The sequence below is a fragment of the Macrobrachium rosenbergii genome, chromosome 11 (assembly GCF_040412425.1).
Source record: "Macrobrachium rosenbergii isolate ZJJX-2024 chromosome 11, ASM4041242v1, whole genome shotgun sequence".
Classification (NCBI taxonomy): Eukaryota; Metazoa; Arthropoda; class Malacostraca; order Decapoda; family Palaemonidae; genus Macrobrachium; species Macrobrachium rosenbergii.
Window position 1 is genome coordinate 6,229,616 of NC_089751.1, and position 18,264 is coordinate 6,247,879.

General features: G+C 35.5%; 1 protein-coding gene across 2 annotated transcripts; it reads left to right on the forward strand.

The window, feature by feature from the left end:
• Positions 1-2,133: 2,133 nt before the first annotated feature.
• On the forward strand, positions 2,134-15,515 carry LOC136843111 (mitochondrial import inner membrane translocase subunit TIM16-like). Of its 2 annotated transcripts, XM_067111115.1 has the most exons (5): positions 2,134-2,469; positions 4,608-4,692; positions 5,467-5,675; positions 12,878-14,907; positions 14,988-15,515. In XM_067111115.1, the coding sequence occupies exons 1-4, from the start codon at positions 2,467-2,469 to the stop codon at positions 13,658-13,660; spliced, it is 1,080 nt and encodes a 359-aa protein (XP_066967216.1). In that variant the 5' UTR covers positions 2,134-2,466; the 3' UTR covers positions 13,661-14,907; positions 14,988-15,515. The 2 variants fall into 2 exon arrangements, with proteins under 2 accessions (XP_066967216.1, XP_066967217.1); XM_067111116.1 differs by lacking the exon at positions 12,878-14,907 and having other exon boundaries at positions 2,289-2,469; positions 15,214-15,515.
• The last annotated feature ends 2,749 nt before the right edge of the window (positions 15,516-18,264 follow it).

Sequence of the window (18,264 nt, forward strand, 5' to 3'; positions counted from 1 at the left end):
AATTCATTCCAGTCCTCTGTCTACTGAGCAGGCTGAATATCATAAAGAGGGCACGCCCTCTTTGATGATATCACAGTGATTGGTGTGAAACTACCCATTCACACAATGAAAAGACGTCTTCGTACACTTTGCAGAGCTCCGTTTTTTATTGCTTTACTCAAGGTAGCCTATTTCTGTCCTTAAATAATCGTTTTACATCATTTTAGATGGAACTTACAAGAACATCTCCCAGATCTCCTTCCTACAAGAATGGGTAATTAATCCGCATTCTCATTTATAAATACTGTACATCTTCGGGACCAGGAACTCTTATTAGCTAAGACTGTGCGAATTAACTTTGCAGTATTGCTTAGACTTCTGGAGGAAGCTTATTTTTAACAAATCCGTTACCTTGACAGAAAATTCATCGGTACCAGATCAGTTTCCGGGAATTAAGGCAGGTTCTTTCGTTTCCTGAACAATTTTTTTTGTTTTTTTTGTAAGGGTGCCTCAGTTCCTCCTGCAAGGTCTCCCTAACACCTAGAGGTAAGGGAAAGGTCTTCTCTACTGGCTCAAAACTCTAGCCTTATGGCCAGGTCAAAAATCCTTTAGCCTATGGCTACCATGCTATTTAAACTCCCTTTAATCTAAAGGTCAGAAAACAGGTGACACCCACTTGGGAATATGATAATTCTTGTGCCCTGCTTATTATTTTCACTTTGGGTGGGCTATCTAGTAAGGCCTTGCCTAACCGGAGGGCAGAAGCCGTCTTTAGCGAAACAAACAGATCTCACAATGTGCATTCTAACAATTGCTCAGTGACATATCAAACTTAAATTCCTGGCTTCCGTGGAGATTTAAAATGCAAATAAACATCGACGAATAAGCAAAGATTTGCTATTTTCTTAACCCTTTCGTGACCATTTGACCATCATAAGTTAAATATCAATCTTCTGCAACTAAAATGTCGGAATAAAAGCAAAAATTCATATTTATTAAGAACACTCGTGCGTTATGCAATGTATTCTAAAACGATTTATCTTTACTGTAGTTGCTGTTTTAGACTAAGCCAACCTTATGCTGGCACGGGCTCTTTGTTCTTGGACTACCAGTAAGATTGATCTTGGAGGAGTTTCATTGCAATTAAAACATTCCCAGCTTGTAGACTGCTATCAAAATTTCTCTATAATTATTTCTCCATGGGAAATTTTGAAGTTGTATCCAGAAAGAGAGAGAGAGAGAGAGAGAGAGAGAGAGAGAGAGAGAATTACTATCATTAAGTAAACTGACTTTCGTCAACGAGAGAGAGAGAGAGGGAGAATTTCTATCATTAAGTAAACTGACTCGTCAACGAGAGAGAGAGAGAGAGAGAGAGAGAGAATTATTATCATTAAGTAAACTGACTTTCGTCAACGAGAGAGAGAGAGGGAGAATTGCTATCATTAAGTAAACTGACTCGTCAACGAGAGAGAGAGAGAGAGAGAGAGAGAGAGAGAGAGAGAGAGAGAGAGAATTACTATAATTGTAAACTGACTTGCTTCAATAATTTCTTCGATATATATCTTTATAAATATAAACATTTCAGCAAGCAGCCAGCGTAGCATCCAGTGTTTATTTGGCCAAAGTTTCTAGATGTCTCATCACCAGGGTTGTAAGAATACAAATATAAAAGTTATGAATAGACTCGGTTAAAAAAAAAACATTTGTAAACATTTATATAATTAAAACATGGAACTTACAAAAACTAAAAATTTTAAAATAAAAAAAATAATAAGATAAGAACGTTTAGCATCTAACCCTATTTATTAAGAACTTAGTGACATTCACAATTTTCAGGAGGACGACGTCGACTTAGGACATCATATAAAATAGTGGAAGAGGTAAAGAAGCAAGCTGCTTGATAGTTGCGTGGGCGACAACATTAAAAACTTATGAAAATGACGTCTTTCATTTTTTACAGTGATCTATTTTTAAAAGAATCTTTTATTTTGAACTAACACTTGTTCGGTGACCAAATAAACATGTAGAATGCTACGCTGGCTGTTTGCTGTTTTTACCCCTGCTAAATAAAAATTTAAAAAATACTGTCAGCATTGAGGCTTTGGTACTGACAAACTACAGCGAAAAGACGTATTGTTTCTCATTTTTCCAGGTGACATTTAAGTTTGTTTTATCACGCAAGGGATTCTTTTTTCACGTTTAAAAGTTTACGAATTTCTTTCTTCTCTGTTAGAGTGAAGAAAGTGTGTAAACATCTTTAAAAACATGTGAAACATTGTTTTATCTGCATGGGAAATAGCTGTAGGAGCGATGGAATCAGCTGATAGATTCTGGTCTGCAGACGAAGCCGTCGACCGTCTATGTAACTCTTCTTCATGTGGTTTGATCGAACTCGAAATGCAGTTGAAACTCGTGTGGTGATCTACAGAAATCATTCCGTCATCAAAGTTTTAAACTATACTTACTCATCAGTTATCAGTTAACAAAATGGCAAGTATATATTCTACATTTAACTTTATGTACATCATTTTACATAAAGGGAAACTGGAGATATCCTAGGCTATGTAGCGAAAGGTTCTTTCTGGAATCCTGTAATAAATGATCTTATATATCGGTTGTAAGTCTTTGTTTTTGTGCTGATTTTACCCCTGTTCCCGGCCTTTCTCTAATCCCTAAGATATTTTATGGTTGGTATGTACAAGGGAACCATTATAGGAACCGGTGTTTTTGGGTAGGGGAAAATCCACGGCGAGTGAAGTGCACTTTTAGGAGTGGTAAATATAAAACAAACCCCACAAGAGAAGCAGGTGGAGGATTATTAAAGAGAAATACATATAAATATGGTGGGCCTAGCATGATAGTAATTACAGGGAAACATCCTAACCTAACTTAGGATTCTTGGTCCTACATGGCATGGTGGGGTTTCAGTCCCCATAGACCTCGTTGAAGCTGGCTGAGGTTAATTTTACTCTATATACATTGATTTGTTGCTAAACGCATGAATCATTGTCCAATGGTATGCGACTTGGTAATTCTAAGTGCTAGCTCCGCACCTGTTTTACCTTGGAAACTGGTTTTTTCTACACTTTTAGGGCTTCTGATACTGGCAGTGAGTTTGTTTGTTGTCGGCAAACTGTTATTTGCCCCCTAACTCTACTCAACAGTAAAGGGGGACTGTGGGAATTTGGGGTTTTGGGTGGGGGAGAACACATGAATGGAGCAGACTTGTTTACGTTGGGGAGGCGCCCTCTGGAGGAGAAAAACGAGGAGGACGTTAAATGCATTTTGCCGTGTTTAGTACTGGCATAGGGGGGATGGAATGTCCCTTCGCCATTCGCCATGTTTAGTACTGGCCCGGGGGAGTACCCATATATTAACAAGTTATTGCATTTGCCGGATGGGATATGAACCGTTCCAAACAGACGTACCCATGCTCTGTCTTGTGAAGATCGCGTATGGAAACCCCTTGTTGGATGGACTTCAGGGCTTAATTACAGGTTAATTACATTTGTGTGACAAAAATTGAAGATAAATTCATAATTGGCAACCAAAAACCTGTAGAAAAAGTCAAATTAGAAGGAAATCGCAGCCACGGAGCTACTACTTAGAGCTACCAATTACTGTATATACATTGATTTGTTGCTAAACGCATGAATCATTATACAATGGTATGCGAATTTCCAACTGCGTACCTTGTGCTAGCCCTGCCTCGGAAAGCCTCTCTAAAGAAGCTGTATTGGACTCATAGTGAGTCTTCCCTGGTAAAACTGGAGAATATGTACTACTACGCCCCTCTGGTTCAGTAACTATCAGTGTATTTGCAATATGGGGCACTGTGTTTAGTACCAGTCCCTTGGGGATGAATGTAAAAACATAAACAATAAAAGACAGTAAATATCACAAACAAAAGAAAAAGATATAAACGTAATCTAGGGCCGACATCCTTCCCAAAGATCCCAGCTCAGGTTACTTGGGTATGACCTAAATTATTGAATCTTCTTCAGTCACCTCAAATTTAATACACTGAGCTACAAGCTGTGTGATGGCTACTTCCAACCCCTTCAGCCAGTAGCGTGCCAAGGGGAGAGAGAGAGAGAGAGAGAGAGAAAGAGGGTGAACATTGTTTTTTTTTATACAGTACACATTACGATGATAATAGATCAATATTGGGGGGTTTTATTTAATATTTGATTGATATTTTATGGTGTTTACATTAATATTATTTGAAAATTAGTAAATCATACTTTTATCGTAAAAAATTTATTTAGTCACAAAAATAAATGAAAATACAGTAATTTGTGAATATTGCTTTACGAAAAAATCCGCGAATTAGTGAATTTCCCCGCAATATATTTGGAGATATGCTTAACCATTGGAAAGATACTGTACATTTCACAGAATAAACTGCAAATGACTGAATCTGTGAATGCTGAACTGCTGCCTAGCAGGGGTCCACTGTACTAACATTATTTCAGTATGGTAACCAAGTAAGGCATTTGTCAATTTTAGAACTATGTGAAGCATTGAAACATTTTAAATATCCAGTATTAATTTTTAAGACATTTTACCAGCCTAGCAGAGTAATTGTATTATGCACTTACATTGTTTTTTTTTATTTTTAATGACAGGCTAAACATCTTGCTCAACTAATAATAGCCGGAGTACAAGTTGTTGGTCGAGCATTTGCAAAAGCTTTGCAGCAAGAAATTGCTGGTGAGTGTGTATATGATGTTTGAACTACTTTGTTGATGATAATAATTTGTACACCACAAACTTATCAAGGATATTTCTATACCTTCTTGCTGTTCCTTCCTGAAACTGTTCTGCACATGTATTAAACCCTGTTTGTTTCATTTATATTTCTTCTATTCTTACTGATGTTATTTTGCTATGTTCATGGGCACAATTTAACTAATGTAACACATATTAAAGTAAGTTATTTGCTTGTTCAGTTTGTAATTCCAAGTAGAGGTACATTAGCCTTTTGCTATGCACATTTAAATGCTATTATTATGCTAAGCTATCACTTGCATGTACAGTCAAAATGGCATTGTCATGTAAAGTTGAAAGAAAAGCAACAATTACTGTACTTATTATATAAAATATACAAGACTACAACAGAATTCTATTGTAAACATTTAGTCTTTGTACATTGTACACATACCTTACTTTACCCATGCTTCACCATTGGAAAGATGTTTTACTAGAGTGTGTCAGTAGACTAAAGAAGTTTTAACCATTTCCCTAGTTGAGTATTACTTAAATTTTAGTGAAATGTTTTGCTGGAGACTCTCCCAAACTTTAGGGTTTGAATGCAGTTCAATTATTACTGGTGATTCCCTTGTCATCTTATGAGATGTTTGTCATATATTGTACACTTAGTCCTTTTTGTTTTTTCAGACATTAGGGTAACCAGCATTGAAATAATGTGACACTTTGAGTGATTAGAGTGCTATGTAATTTGATTAATGAAACTTTTATCAACAGCTAGTCAGGCTGCTGCCCAGAGAGCTGGAGGAGGAGCTGCAGGAGCTAAACACTCAGCAACTAATCAGAAATTGGGTATGAGTCTAGAAGAAGCCAAACAGATAATCAATGTGGAGGAACTTGATCCAGAAAAAATAAAAAAGAATTTTGATTATTTATTTTCCGTCAATGATCGAAAGCAAGGGGGATCATTTTATGTACAAAGTAAGGTGAGTGGATTGAAGATTTTGTGGATTTGTATGGTTTATATTTTTCTCAGTGAGAACCTTACAAACACAAAAGAGCTAGTGCAATTATCAGTTTGTTGGATGCTAGTTTTAGTTCATTCATTTTTAGGGGCAGTTCAGTTGGCATTGAATGCACAACCAGTTTTCAACTAAGCTTTTGCTGTTGCCTAAGATTGCGATAATGAGAAAATTATCTTTGTCCCTTTCTGCCACTTGTGAATTCTGTCTTTGTCATGTTAACTGTTAGAAACGGAATTGTTGCATGGTAGCTTGGCATGTGTGGGAAAGCCTTGCAAATAAAATAAAAACTGTATAGATTACAGTTAGCCAGTAGCTAAATTTCAACATATTAATGAACCATTTTCCAAATTAAAACTACATATTGTAATAGAGAGAAATTTGTTTTTGCCATGAAGTAGCTGATTTTGTGCTGTAAGGTAAATTAATGTAAATTGTACTTAAATTATATGTCATTGGCAAGCGAGAATGCTTTTATTCGCTTAGTTTCATTTAGTTTTATATTGTGAAGTTATTTAAAATAATCGATTGCTCACTTTGGTCTCATGCATTACAAGGGCAAGTTGGCAAAGACATTAGTTGAAGGCTGTGGTGTGATAGAAGGACAGGTATTGGAAGAGGTAGAACATGTTAACTACTGGACACACTCAACTGTGAAGCATATGTTGAGAGGACATTAAGAAAAAGAGCAACTGCAAATAAATGAAACTGAGTCAGCTAGATTACTAGTGAATAAAAATGCCCATTGGTAGAGAAAGCAAAGACTTTTGATCGGTACATCATACTGTTGTCATATGCAAAACATTTAAAATAATTTTTGGGTTTCATACATGACCTAATTCTGCATTCGCTGAATCTGAAGAGGTGAGAACAGGAACACATGGAACATTATCAAAATCTTGAAGGGTTGATACTGGTGTCCTTCAGGGAAATTCAAATTACAGGACCCCTTGCAGTCATTTACACCAAAGACATACTAGGATTGACTATGTCATCTGCTAATACTATGTACCATAATGTCAGTTTAGGAAAGAAAAGAATATTTTAAATTGTAAAAGGCATGCCAGTTATCCTTAACTGAGATTCATATTATAGGTTGAATGGCTCATTAAAAGTTTCATCTGCTGTCAAAAACCCAAAAAATTATTTCGAAGACAAGAGCACAGAAACTCAAAAGAAACTATTTGCAAAGGAAAATTGCTTGCTTTTTTTCATCTAAAAGGGAGGAAACATGCTTCATGAAGGTTTTTTTAAACTAGATTGTCACTGAAAAAAGGTACATTCAGTCTAAGCTTATTTTGTGGTATATAAGCCTTCAAATTGTAGCCAGTACTGTACAACTAGAAGAGATGATAATTGCACTGAACTCCAGCTGAAAGGAAGTTTTGTCAGAAAATACCAAAAGAATTTCAAAAATGCTGTAATTGAGTTTCAAATATGCCCGTGGTTATTCAGCCAGTTCATCGAAATTATCGTTATCGCCGTGGACCCTGCCCTTTGTCAGAATGGTGTGGATCCTGCCCTTTGTCAGAAGATGAAAAATTTAGGTATACTGTACAGGTAATTTCAACCATAAATCCAAGATAAAACGGTTGGTTTCTGGAGATAATATAAAATGTGAATTTATGCAAGAAATATGAAGAAATTAATGAGGTGAAGCACTATGCTGTAAAATATATATACAGTTTATGTTCCTATGTCATAGCTGGGATAGCTATTCCCCCTGTTCATTAAACATTTTAAAAGAAAAGGGTTTTGATCAGTGACAAACTATTTGACACCTTTATTTTACATGAATAATCCAGCAGTCTTTCAGACGTACAGTAATTCTGGTTTTCACTGATATTCATAACTTGTTGTAAACAGTTGTAGACCATAAGAGGATCAGTGCAGGAACTGGTTGATTTGCAGTTATTGGTGGCCTCAGTGGAACCAAGTCTTAAAATATGTCATCCTTTGTATCATGTATAATATGAAAATATAGTTTTTAGGGTAAAAGTAATCAAGCTCTTATATTCAGTATTAATGTAGAGATATGGGACTCTTTCAGGACTTGTAAATTATCATTGTTATTATTATTGTTGACCAAGCTTCGCCCCAAGTTGGAAAAGCTTAATGCTACAAGCCCAAGGGTCCAAGAGGGAAAGCAGCCCGTTCTAGAAAAAGAAGTACAGAAGCAGTGAAATACTGTGTAATAGAAAGAACAAAGGAAAGCATATAAGGTAGAACAAATAAGCCATAAAATGAGACTTAAATGAGCCTGCTCAGCAAAGAAGCACTTACACCAGGTTTGAAGTCACAGAGTTCCAGGGATTCAGCTACATGGCTAGAAGATCGTTCTGTAATTTGATCACAGCTGGAATAAAATGTTTAGAAAACACAGTGGATTGAACCCCAAACAAGAAATGACAAGACTATTAAAATCAGCTATGTGTTTAGTACTAAGTGGTGCATGATGTAGTATGGAAATGATGAAATACAGTGAATGATCAAAGCTATGAAGAATTTTATCAAGTTAAACAAGAGCTAATTTAGTTGTATCAGAGCTTACTATTAATATCAGGAAAAAGAAATTTAATGGAAGTCAAGTGTTTATCAGACAATTTAGGATGTATGTTAACTGTTGAAGACCAAATCAGGAAACAGTATTCACAGCATGGCAGACTAAAAGAATAAAAATGTCTCCAGAATATACAGGGCTCCAAAAATCTTGAAAGATTTTCTTAGTATACCAATTTTTTGTAAAACACCAGAAGATACAGATCATATTTATATCTCAAAAGTGAAACTGCAGTCAAGAATGGCACCTAAAATTCTAGATGAGTAGTATGTAGTTAAATAAATATTGAAAAGGTTGGTTGGGGGTGATCCAATATCCTAGAATTAATAACAGTCATACTTTTAGTTTAGTTATGATTCATCTTCATCCCCCCCATGATTTGCACTATGCACTAATTTTTAGCTAAATCTTTTAAGACATTCCACAACCACAGGTCAATACTGAGGAGTTGGGTTTGTTGCAAACAGTAGCATTAAGCAACAAGTTTGTGTCCCTGGCCAAATATATTATGTGAATACAAGTGGTAGTAGGCCAGACATTACCCTTAGGGAAAACAGAGATTATATTCCTGTAGTCACTGTAGTGACCATAATCAGATGCTCTTTGCAATCTGGTAGTTAAAGAAGTTTGAACACAAGTGTCTCATAAGTAGCCTGAATGAGAGCAACACTTAGGTCAAGACCAGTCATACTAACTCCATAAGCATAATCTTGGGATTGCTGTACAAGTCTGGAAATTTCAAGAAGTATAATACTACCATTCAAACCCTCACAAAAGCCTGACTACGAATTGATTAACAGATGGTTGCTGCCAGTACAGACATGTAAATGTTTTGCCAATAGATGTTCAGAAACTTTCAGTAATATGGGAGTTATAGAAATTGGCCAATAATAAGCTATCAATCCCCCATGTTGCTAACGGAGTAACATTACCAGTTCTCCAACACTGCAAAAAGAACCTCTTTTAGCGTATAACAAATAGCAGACAACTGGAACTAAGTAATCAATAGCCTTCTTAAGTAACAAAGGAAAAATATAATTTGGGTATAAGCTACACCTCCAATGTCAATACCAGGTAAAAGATTTTCAGTTAGTTTAAACTAGTTAATTTAGCTTCAGGAAAACAAGAATGAGTCAAGGTAAGAGTCTGGTTAGGCTGCATATTTTTCATACACAGCAACCATAGGGATTGCTATTTCCTTTGGGCAGTGATTGACAGCCATTTAGTGTAAGCAAAGGAGGCTCTGTCGAGGTTGTACCAAAAATTACAGATTTATGAGTAACTCACTATTTATGTTCTCAAGTTGTCCTGTTGGCCTCATGAATTTTGATACTGTACACATCACAGCAACTTATGAGACATCTGGCAAATTAACAATGTTTTGCTTGATATTGTCACTTCCCATTGCTTTGTTGTTTGGTTAAGGGATTGTTTATCACATGTTTAGCAGTTGTATCAATAATAGGTAGTATTACCAACAGCTTCTCATTTGCAAAACACGGGGATTTACCTGCTGCATTGAGGAATTGCCAGATGTCACCTTAGCTTGCCTTGATGTGTACAGAATTCATGAAGACAGCTGTACCAGAAAGGGTTTTATTTCAAGTGATACTGCATTCATTCTCAACTAAGGCATGAACTCTAATTGGGTATAGTTATTCTGCATCAGACCAGTTCTAGTCCTTTGCCAAAGATGATATGCTTCTGGTTTTTCCAAATTGGCATACTATATACAGTCGTCTTAAAACCAAGGTTTGTCTTTAATATTTTAATTTAACAAGAATGAATTGGCCTAGTAGTTGGGTTAACAGAACTCTCATTTAATGGAACAACAACAGGTTCAGCTTCATTATGCAACTCAGTTGGGATGCAAAAGATCATTCAAAATTTAACTCTATTTAATGAGACTTTTAGTCATGTTATACAGACTAGCACATGGCCTACCCTTATTTAACTCTATTTAATGAGACCTTTAGTCATGTTATACAGACTAACACATGGCCTATATTTAATGAGACCTTTAGTCATGTTATACAGACTAACACATGGCCTACCCAAAAGATTTGTTCTTAAATGGGAAGAGGAAATTGGATGAAGTTAATGTTAAGGAAGTTGGAATATTACATGAGGTGAGAGCAATGGGAAAGGGTGAAAACAGTGAAGCAGGTACTAAAAGGACACTGTAAGGAGCATTCAGTATTATCTACAGTGTATGATAGTAGATGCTTTGTAAATGGTCTTTTCCTTTGGGACCCTCAAGGACTATCCAATCCAGTTTGATGTTAGATATGTATGTAGGCAAAGCTCTATTTTTATGCCTACGCCTATACTGGATAGTAGGACATATTCCAGGTCCTGTCTCTCCATCCAACAACATGCAAAATTACCCATCTTTTCACCATTCTCCATTAGAACCAGTATTACTATTCATAAGATGAAACCTATTCATATGGAGCAAGCCCACAGGAGCCATTGACTTGAAATTCAAGCTTCCAAAGAATATGGTGCTCATTAGGAAGAAGTAAGAGTGGGTAAAGGGAAATACATAAAGAAGAGATCCAACCTATAAAAAAAAAAAAAAGATAATAAATTAATATATACAGAGATAAAATGTATTCAAATGCAAGGAGAATAGTATTAGGGTAGTAATGCATTGCATCTTTGCTTGAACTTCTGAAGTTCCAATTGCACAACATCCTCTGAGAGGCTGTTCCACAGTCCAACAGTGTCAGGAATAAAGGACCTCTGGAACTGAGAAGTTCAACATCGAGGCACATTTACTGCATATTGGTGCTGCTGTTCAGCAAATCTGGTTGCTTTTGGCAGGTAAAGGGTATCAGGGATCAACTGTGAACTTGAAGGATCTCTGCTGAAATAAACTTAGATTTATTGTGGCCTGAAGTCCAAATGTAACCATCTCTCCAGTAATACTGAAACTTCCTCACTATTGGATTATTCATAAAGGCCAAACACATTCCCTCCTAAGTTACATATAAACATTATGAGTAGCATATAATAGAATATATGAATGAAAAAAAAGGTCAGAGCCAGTAATATATCCTGATGATATCATATCTAATGGTGGTGTCTGATTTGCTGCAATATACCCAGATAGTAAAATTCAGTTCTCAAAATTTTCTTGTCCAGTAGATCAAAGACACAATCCATAATGTATATGATATAGATTATCTGGATCGTTGTTCATGTAGACATTAAAGGAAATGTAAATACAGGTAGAGATAAAGCTGCTAAGTCTTGGTATGTTTTATAACAAGCTTCATGAATGTTGAAGCTGATAATACAGTTACAAGCAGATTAAACTCACTGTAGAGATGTAGCTTTCAGCAATACTTGGAGAAAGAAAGAAGTAACATTGCCCTGTCTGAGAATTGGCCAGACCTGTTTGACATACATTTATTTTATGGTCACCTCTTATGACTAATCCATCGTCCGTAGAAAATGCAGTAAAAAATTATCTGAAACATTTGATTCAAACGCTCTGGTTTTAATTTACATGAAATTATGAGTTTTTGATGCATCTCTAAAATAGATTCTGTCAAATAGCATTTCAGTGATATGAAGTAATTTATTGGAGCATGCATAAAGTATGTTTTCTAATGTTCAGTATTTGTAATATGTTGAAGCTTGTAAACCCTCTCTTTTTAATGTGTAGCATTAATAATACAGGTGAAGATTTAATAAGATTTTCTGTATACAGTATTACTTACTGGATATATTAAACAGCATCCCAAACTTCAGTGATAAAACTGCAAAGTTTGAGAGCTTGATGTTCCATAAGAAGTTTAGGGTTATCTAATGCTATAATTTCAGATATTTTATAGTTTCAGATATAGTTTCAGAGGTAATAGATAGTCTGCTATATCAAAAGGGCAGGTGAAAGTTTAATGTCTAGCTTCATCAGCACTTCTTTTGTTTTTCTACCGTAAGCTGGGTGTTGCTGAAATACAAGAAAAAGGCTGTAATACATTATATGTATTTCTGTGCTCTCAAGAAGTAGTTTTACCAATTTTTATTTCATTAAGAGGCATTGGGATATATGTGATCAGCATATTCAAATTAGTAGTATGGGTATGTTTTGCATATTACGAAAATTTCCCTCACTTTGATTATGGTTCACGTCAAGATTATGAACCTGCCGGAATATTTGGAAAATCTAAGAAACTGAGAAATTAAAATCGAAAGACTTAAGCAGCTACTTTCTCTGTCATTTACAATATCTTAGGAAGGTTCTATTTTTTGTATTTTTCAAACTAGTTTTTACTTGTGAACATTCATAAGTCTTCATTATTTGTTTATAGGCCTTGTTAATATCACTCCTATAGGTCTCACAAATAATAATTTTTAATGCTGTATATTGTACCTTAACCCCAGTTTAGTGGCTGTAAGAGAGTCAAACACTTATTCTTTATCGTCAGTCATCATTAATATATATCCATCATGACTTTGGCTTTTGGAGTTTACTAGCCCTATACAAGTAACTATTTTAAGATGACACATCTTAAAAATTTTCAAAAGTTTTATTTATAAATTATTAGAGTGAATGATCAGATATAGATATATGGCTAATTCTCAGCTCTCCTCCTAGATTTGTGGAAGAGGAAGCTGTGAGCGAAGATTTTGTTCAGATACATGGCAGATAAGTCATAATCGATTCTGGCCTGAAATACCCACGATGGTAAACCCTTTCTTCAGAGTACCTGCTCGTCATTTTTCTTCTAATACTTTTAACTGGGACTCTGTTCTATCAGAGTCAAGCAGAAAACAGTGTGTAGATCGCTTGCAAAAAGCTGGAGCTCTGAGGAAGTTCCAGCGAGAACCAAAAAAATATGCTGCTGTTCTTATACCTTTGTGTCATTATGAGGGAGAATTGTCCCTCCTGTTTACAGTTCGATCTGCTACTCTGAGTAAACATGCTAGAGAGGTAGGTTTCCCAGGTGGGATGGCAGATCCTGATGAAGACCCAGTAGACACTGCTTTAAGAGAAACAGAAGAAGAAATAGGTATTCCTCGAACTGACGTTGATATTTGGGGGATTACACCTGTGGTTCCAGGAAGAGATCATCAGGGAATCAGGGGGGTTTTGGCATATATTGGCAATATTGACCAACAGAACTTGAAACTTTCAGAAAACGAAGTTGATTATGTGTTTGCAGTATCTCTTCAAAATCTTTGTGAGCCACAGAATGCAAGACAAACACAATTTAGGTCTAAGGAAATGAAAGGGGGGGGCTATGCCTTACCAGTTTTTATAGGCTGTAATCCACGAATTTGGGGTTTAACAGCTATAATAGTTCATATGACTCTTCGTGCTCTTCTTCCAAAGGTGTATAAGAATAATCTCACTTATTTACCACCATTATTGATATAGATATAAGAAATGCATAGACATGTTTGTATAATAAAATTGATCAACCTGGATGTGACTGTCTTTCAGTTTTTGTGTACATGTGTTGGTGCATGTTTTGGTCTTCTTTCATGTGGTAATATTGGTAATATTCTTTACTAGATTTTAAATAAATAAGAATTCATACATTTATTTTGAGTATTGTTTTAAACTTTGAGTGTGTTCACAAATACCTTTTCAAAGTTTAGCCTCGTAATGGAATATGGCACAGTACTTCTCATACTGCACTGACACTATGTACAGTGTAAAAATACAGTATATATGAGAAGTTGGTCTTCCAAAATGCTTCTGATAATTGCACATTGTTCTTATAACATGGGCATTAGGTTTTGAATTACTGTACAAGCTTTGTGTCATATACCTTGTGTGAGTTAGACAATTTTTTTCTTTTTCATTTTATCTTATTCTCCATTATTTATTTGCTATGATTATTTTATTAGTTTGTAGAGAAATAAACTTTCAAGGGAGAAATTATAAAATTTGATTTTGGTCTGCACATTGTGAGGCATCCTCTTGTAGCATACATAGATGTTAGTAAAATTTTTAGTAACTGTTTCTTGGATAATAACAGTTCAGTCTCTATACCTTATTTTGCATATAAATTTTTCTGTGCAGCTTGAAAATATTTCACTAATTGAAATTTTAGAAAACAGAACAGTTAGGAATAAGTTTGAAGTCAGGTAGAAAAAAATTAACATTCATACAATAGCAGGGACAAGAATATTTGGCATTTAGTAAGAATTGAGGTGAAAGATAAAACTGAATTACTTAGTCATGTTCTTTATCTTGTAAACTGTATGTTGTTATTTTTATTGTTTCCATCAGTATCCTTCCGAACAGATTTGAGACTAGGATGGTTTAGAGTATTATTTTTATCATTATCATCAAATACTTTAACCAGGCCAGTGAGTTAACATTTTAAGCTCTCGCAGAGCTGGCATGAAGAGTTTGTTCTCCATTATTTATTTGATATGATTATTTAATTGATTTGTAGACTTAATTTTGGATAAAATAGAAGTTTAGAGTTTGATCTATGTCTTTCAGTTTGGTTTTAGCTTTCTTTTCCTTATTATACTGAACAAAGTTTGGTAGTTTTGCTTCAGGATTTCAATGAAAAATGATTGGTTGACAACATAAAAACGAAATTGTTTTATTTTGTGTTATTTCTATTTGGCTGTTCTAGAGTATGTTAAACAATATTATTTTATTTTGTGTTATTTCTATTTGGCTGTTCTAGAGTATGTTAAACAAAATTGTTTTATTTTGTGTTATTTCTGTTTGGCTGTTCTAGAGTATGTTCCTTATTTAAATTTGCACTGATGATGTGTACAGTAAATATTTGTTTACTGAACTTTTGTTGTACAGTTGTAAAGGGTCAGTTTATTATTACTGTGTATACGTTATTGATAGTATATACTGTATATTACGTTATTGATAGTAAATGGAATCCATCATTGTATGTGTTTTTTACATTATGCTATAAATTTCACTTTAATTGTTGCATCTTGATTCCTCAGATTGTCCGAGCTAAAGAAAGATTAGATGCAGAGCTGGAAGATATTGTTGAAGCTGCAGAGAAAAAAGAAATGAATGATGATTCAAAAACATGAATTTAACTAACTTTCCTATTAGAATTTTGTTTTAATTATGTTTTAAGTCAAGAGATTCTCTTGTCAGTTAACCTTATCGAAAGTACTGGGATACATTGTTGTATTGACTAATGCAAATGTCACATAGATTTAAAATATTTTGTGCAGTTTGTATAAACATGTATTCTAGCTTGTTCATAACAAATTGTAAATAAAATATAATTTTGTTATTGAGTATTTATATTAATTCCATATTGTACTTGGTAGTTATTCTTTAGTTGAAAGGGATACATTATTACTGTTTAAGAATGACATGTAAAGTATATGATCCGTAGCATATGTGTCTTGTCATGTAGGTTTCTGGTTAATGTGATTTTTCATTATGGAATTAGTACAGTGTCTGAAACAAATTTCATTTTCAAGGGAGGATGCAAGGCTTGAGTGAATTAAATCAGCAGGAATGGTCTAAAATCCATACCACCTGATAGGCAATCAGAAGAATATAAAAGTACAAGGTTCATATCTATAATTAGTATTAATCACGAAACATTTAAAAAAAAAAAAAGGACTAGCAAATGCAAGTGAACTCGCTTCGCTCGCAGGCAAAATATTTTTTTAAAAGAATTTTTGAACGAATTTTCCACTTACAAATCTCAGTCTCAACACATTGTATTTCATCATAAAACATGAAAAATTCAAAGCAAGAAAACATATTATATATATGTGTGTGTGGCCAAATCAGAATGAAACAGTATCTACAGGACCTCTTTAAAAATGATGATGTCAGTTACAGTCTGGTCTCCAATTTTCCCTTGTTGCAAGTTCTCAGAAACCTGAACATGAAATGGATCAAATGAACCAACGCGAGAGCAGGCGACATATAACTGGCCATGTGTGAAGACGGGTATGGAGGTTGACATCTACTTTGTAGAATGTTTGCCCTTGAGCTTTGTTGATGGTCATGGCATAAGCTAACTTCACTGGAAATTGTCTGCAGCAAATATTAAATGGCACATTGATGTCGTCTTTAGTACTGAGCATGATATGGGGAAGAAAGGGGACTGTGCCTCTGTTAGTTCCTGTAATAATTTTGACTTGCAGCACCCTTGGTTCGATATCCATTACCACCAGTTTAGTGCTGTTGCAAAGGCCCTTGGCCAAGCACAGATTGTGAATAAGTATAACAACTGCATCTTTCTTCAAGTTCAGTGCATGTGGGGGCAGCCCAGACAAGTTAACAGTGTTTGAGAATTCTACTGGATACATTTGCTGTTGTATTGTGACATCCTCTCCCACTGCCCCAATATAATCCACACAAAAATGAAATACAAAATTCATCTTGACCTAATCTTGCACAGTGTTCTAACTGGCAAAGGACAAACCCCTCTTTAGCACCTTACCAATGCACAGCAGAACCCTTATTTTAAGGTTGAGAGGTACTCATGTAGAAGGCACACATGTCCTCTTGTCCAGCACAAGAAACAGAGGATGGAACATTCTTTAAAAATTCTTAATATTCCATTGCCCACTCTTAATGAAGGTGTCATCTATGTAGCAGTGGTAATTGAGGAAGGCCGGAGATCTTATTAAAAACCCTTTTCTCTATGATACTCGTGTAGAAATTGGCAAATAGAATCCTTAAAGGGGGTCTGACTGCCACACCCCTATGTGGGTGCCATGAATAATTGGCACCGTGAAAGTATGACAGACACATACCGACCAAAGTGGGTGCATAAAACTCGGTAACATGTCAACTAAACGGACATCTGTACTTAGCTGCTACATTATCATCATTATTTGTTCCTACCCAAATACAAACCTTCAGTCTTTACATATATGGGAATTACTTGCAGCACAAGCTGAGAATAGCCATTTAATTTTTAAAGAAGGTGGTTAGGGTAGTTAGCTACCGACTGTAGGGGTGGGAGTCCTGCCCACCTAGTCAGTACGTACTCACCTTTACTGTTGGCCACCAGCGGATGTAGACATGTCTCCTCTGCCCGACTGCCATTTGACTACCTTTTGATTTTACTTGTTGTTTTTGAGATACAGTAGGTCCCCTGTATTTGCGGGCAATAAGCAAAAATCTGTGATAAGTTGGAACACCCATCTAAAAACACTTATAAATGCCTATTTTAATAGCTCAGACACCAAAGATACCCTCTACAATCTCTTGTAACTGTCTATTTTAACAACTCACTGCGTATTTTAATAGTTCAAACACCAATATACTTTAAAGTATCATCCTAAAACACTAATATAATTTCAAAGTCATTATGTTACCCTTAAAAATATATATGGCTTACGGCTACATGTGAAAACTAATCAAGTCCCCTCTGTACTATATTCAGGCATGCTCAGTTTCTTCCTTACAGTACTCTTCATGCTGTTCTGTTTTCCTTTACATGGAAAACATTGGTAATTCACAAGAGAGAGAGAGAGAGAAAACAAAAATACATATGCACATTAAAAATATTTAATAAGATTATGATGGGTAGTCACCAGTGATCAATGTTGACTGAAGATGATAGTGATATGACTGCACAGCAAAGCAGAGGAGTTACATCTTCTCTCGGGGTGCCTCTTCCCCTTCTTCAGGGGTCACTTCATGGACTTCTTCAGGGGTTTCGGGAGTCAGAATCATGGCCATGTACTTCTTCATGCTGATGAAGAGGTTATTATAGGGCTCCATGGCAGCATTAAAGGCAGATGAAGGGTTTATGGAACTTTTCATAGAAGGATCCTATGCCTCTGTCATCTTCTGCAGCTCCCTGCCTTTCCAAATCCGCTGCTGTCGGGGGGCCAGAGAGTAAGTGAACGATGGTGGCGACATTTTCTTCCTTCTCAATCCGGTAGACGATACTCTCTGGCTACTTTGGCGTAATTTTTCCCCTCACACAACATATCAATAACTTCTTCCATCTCCTCGTGCGTCATAACCTTCCTCTGATGTTTAGGCTCTTTCCCTTAAGCCGTAGA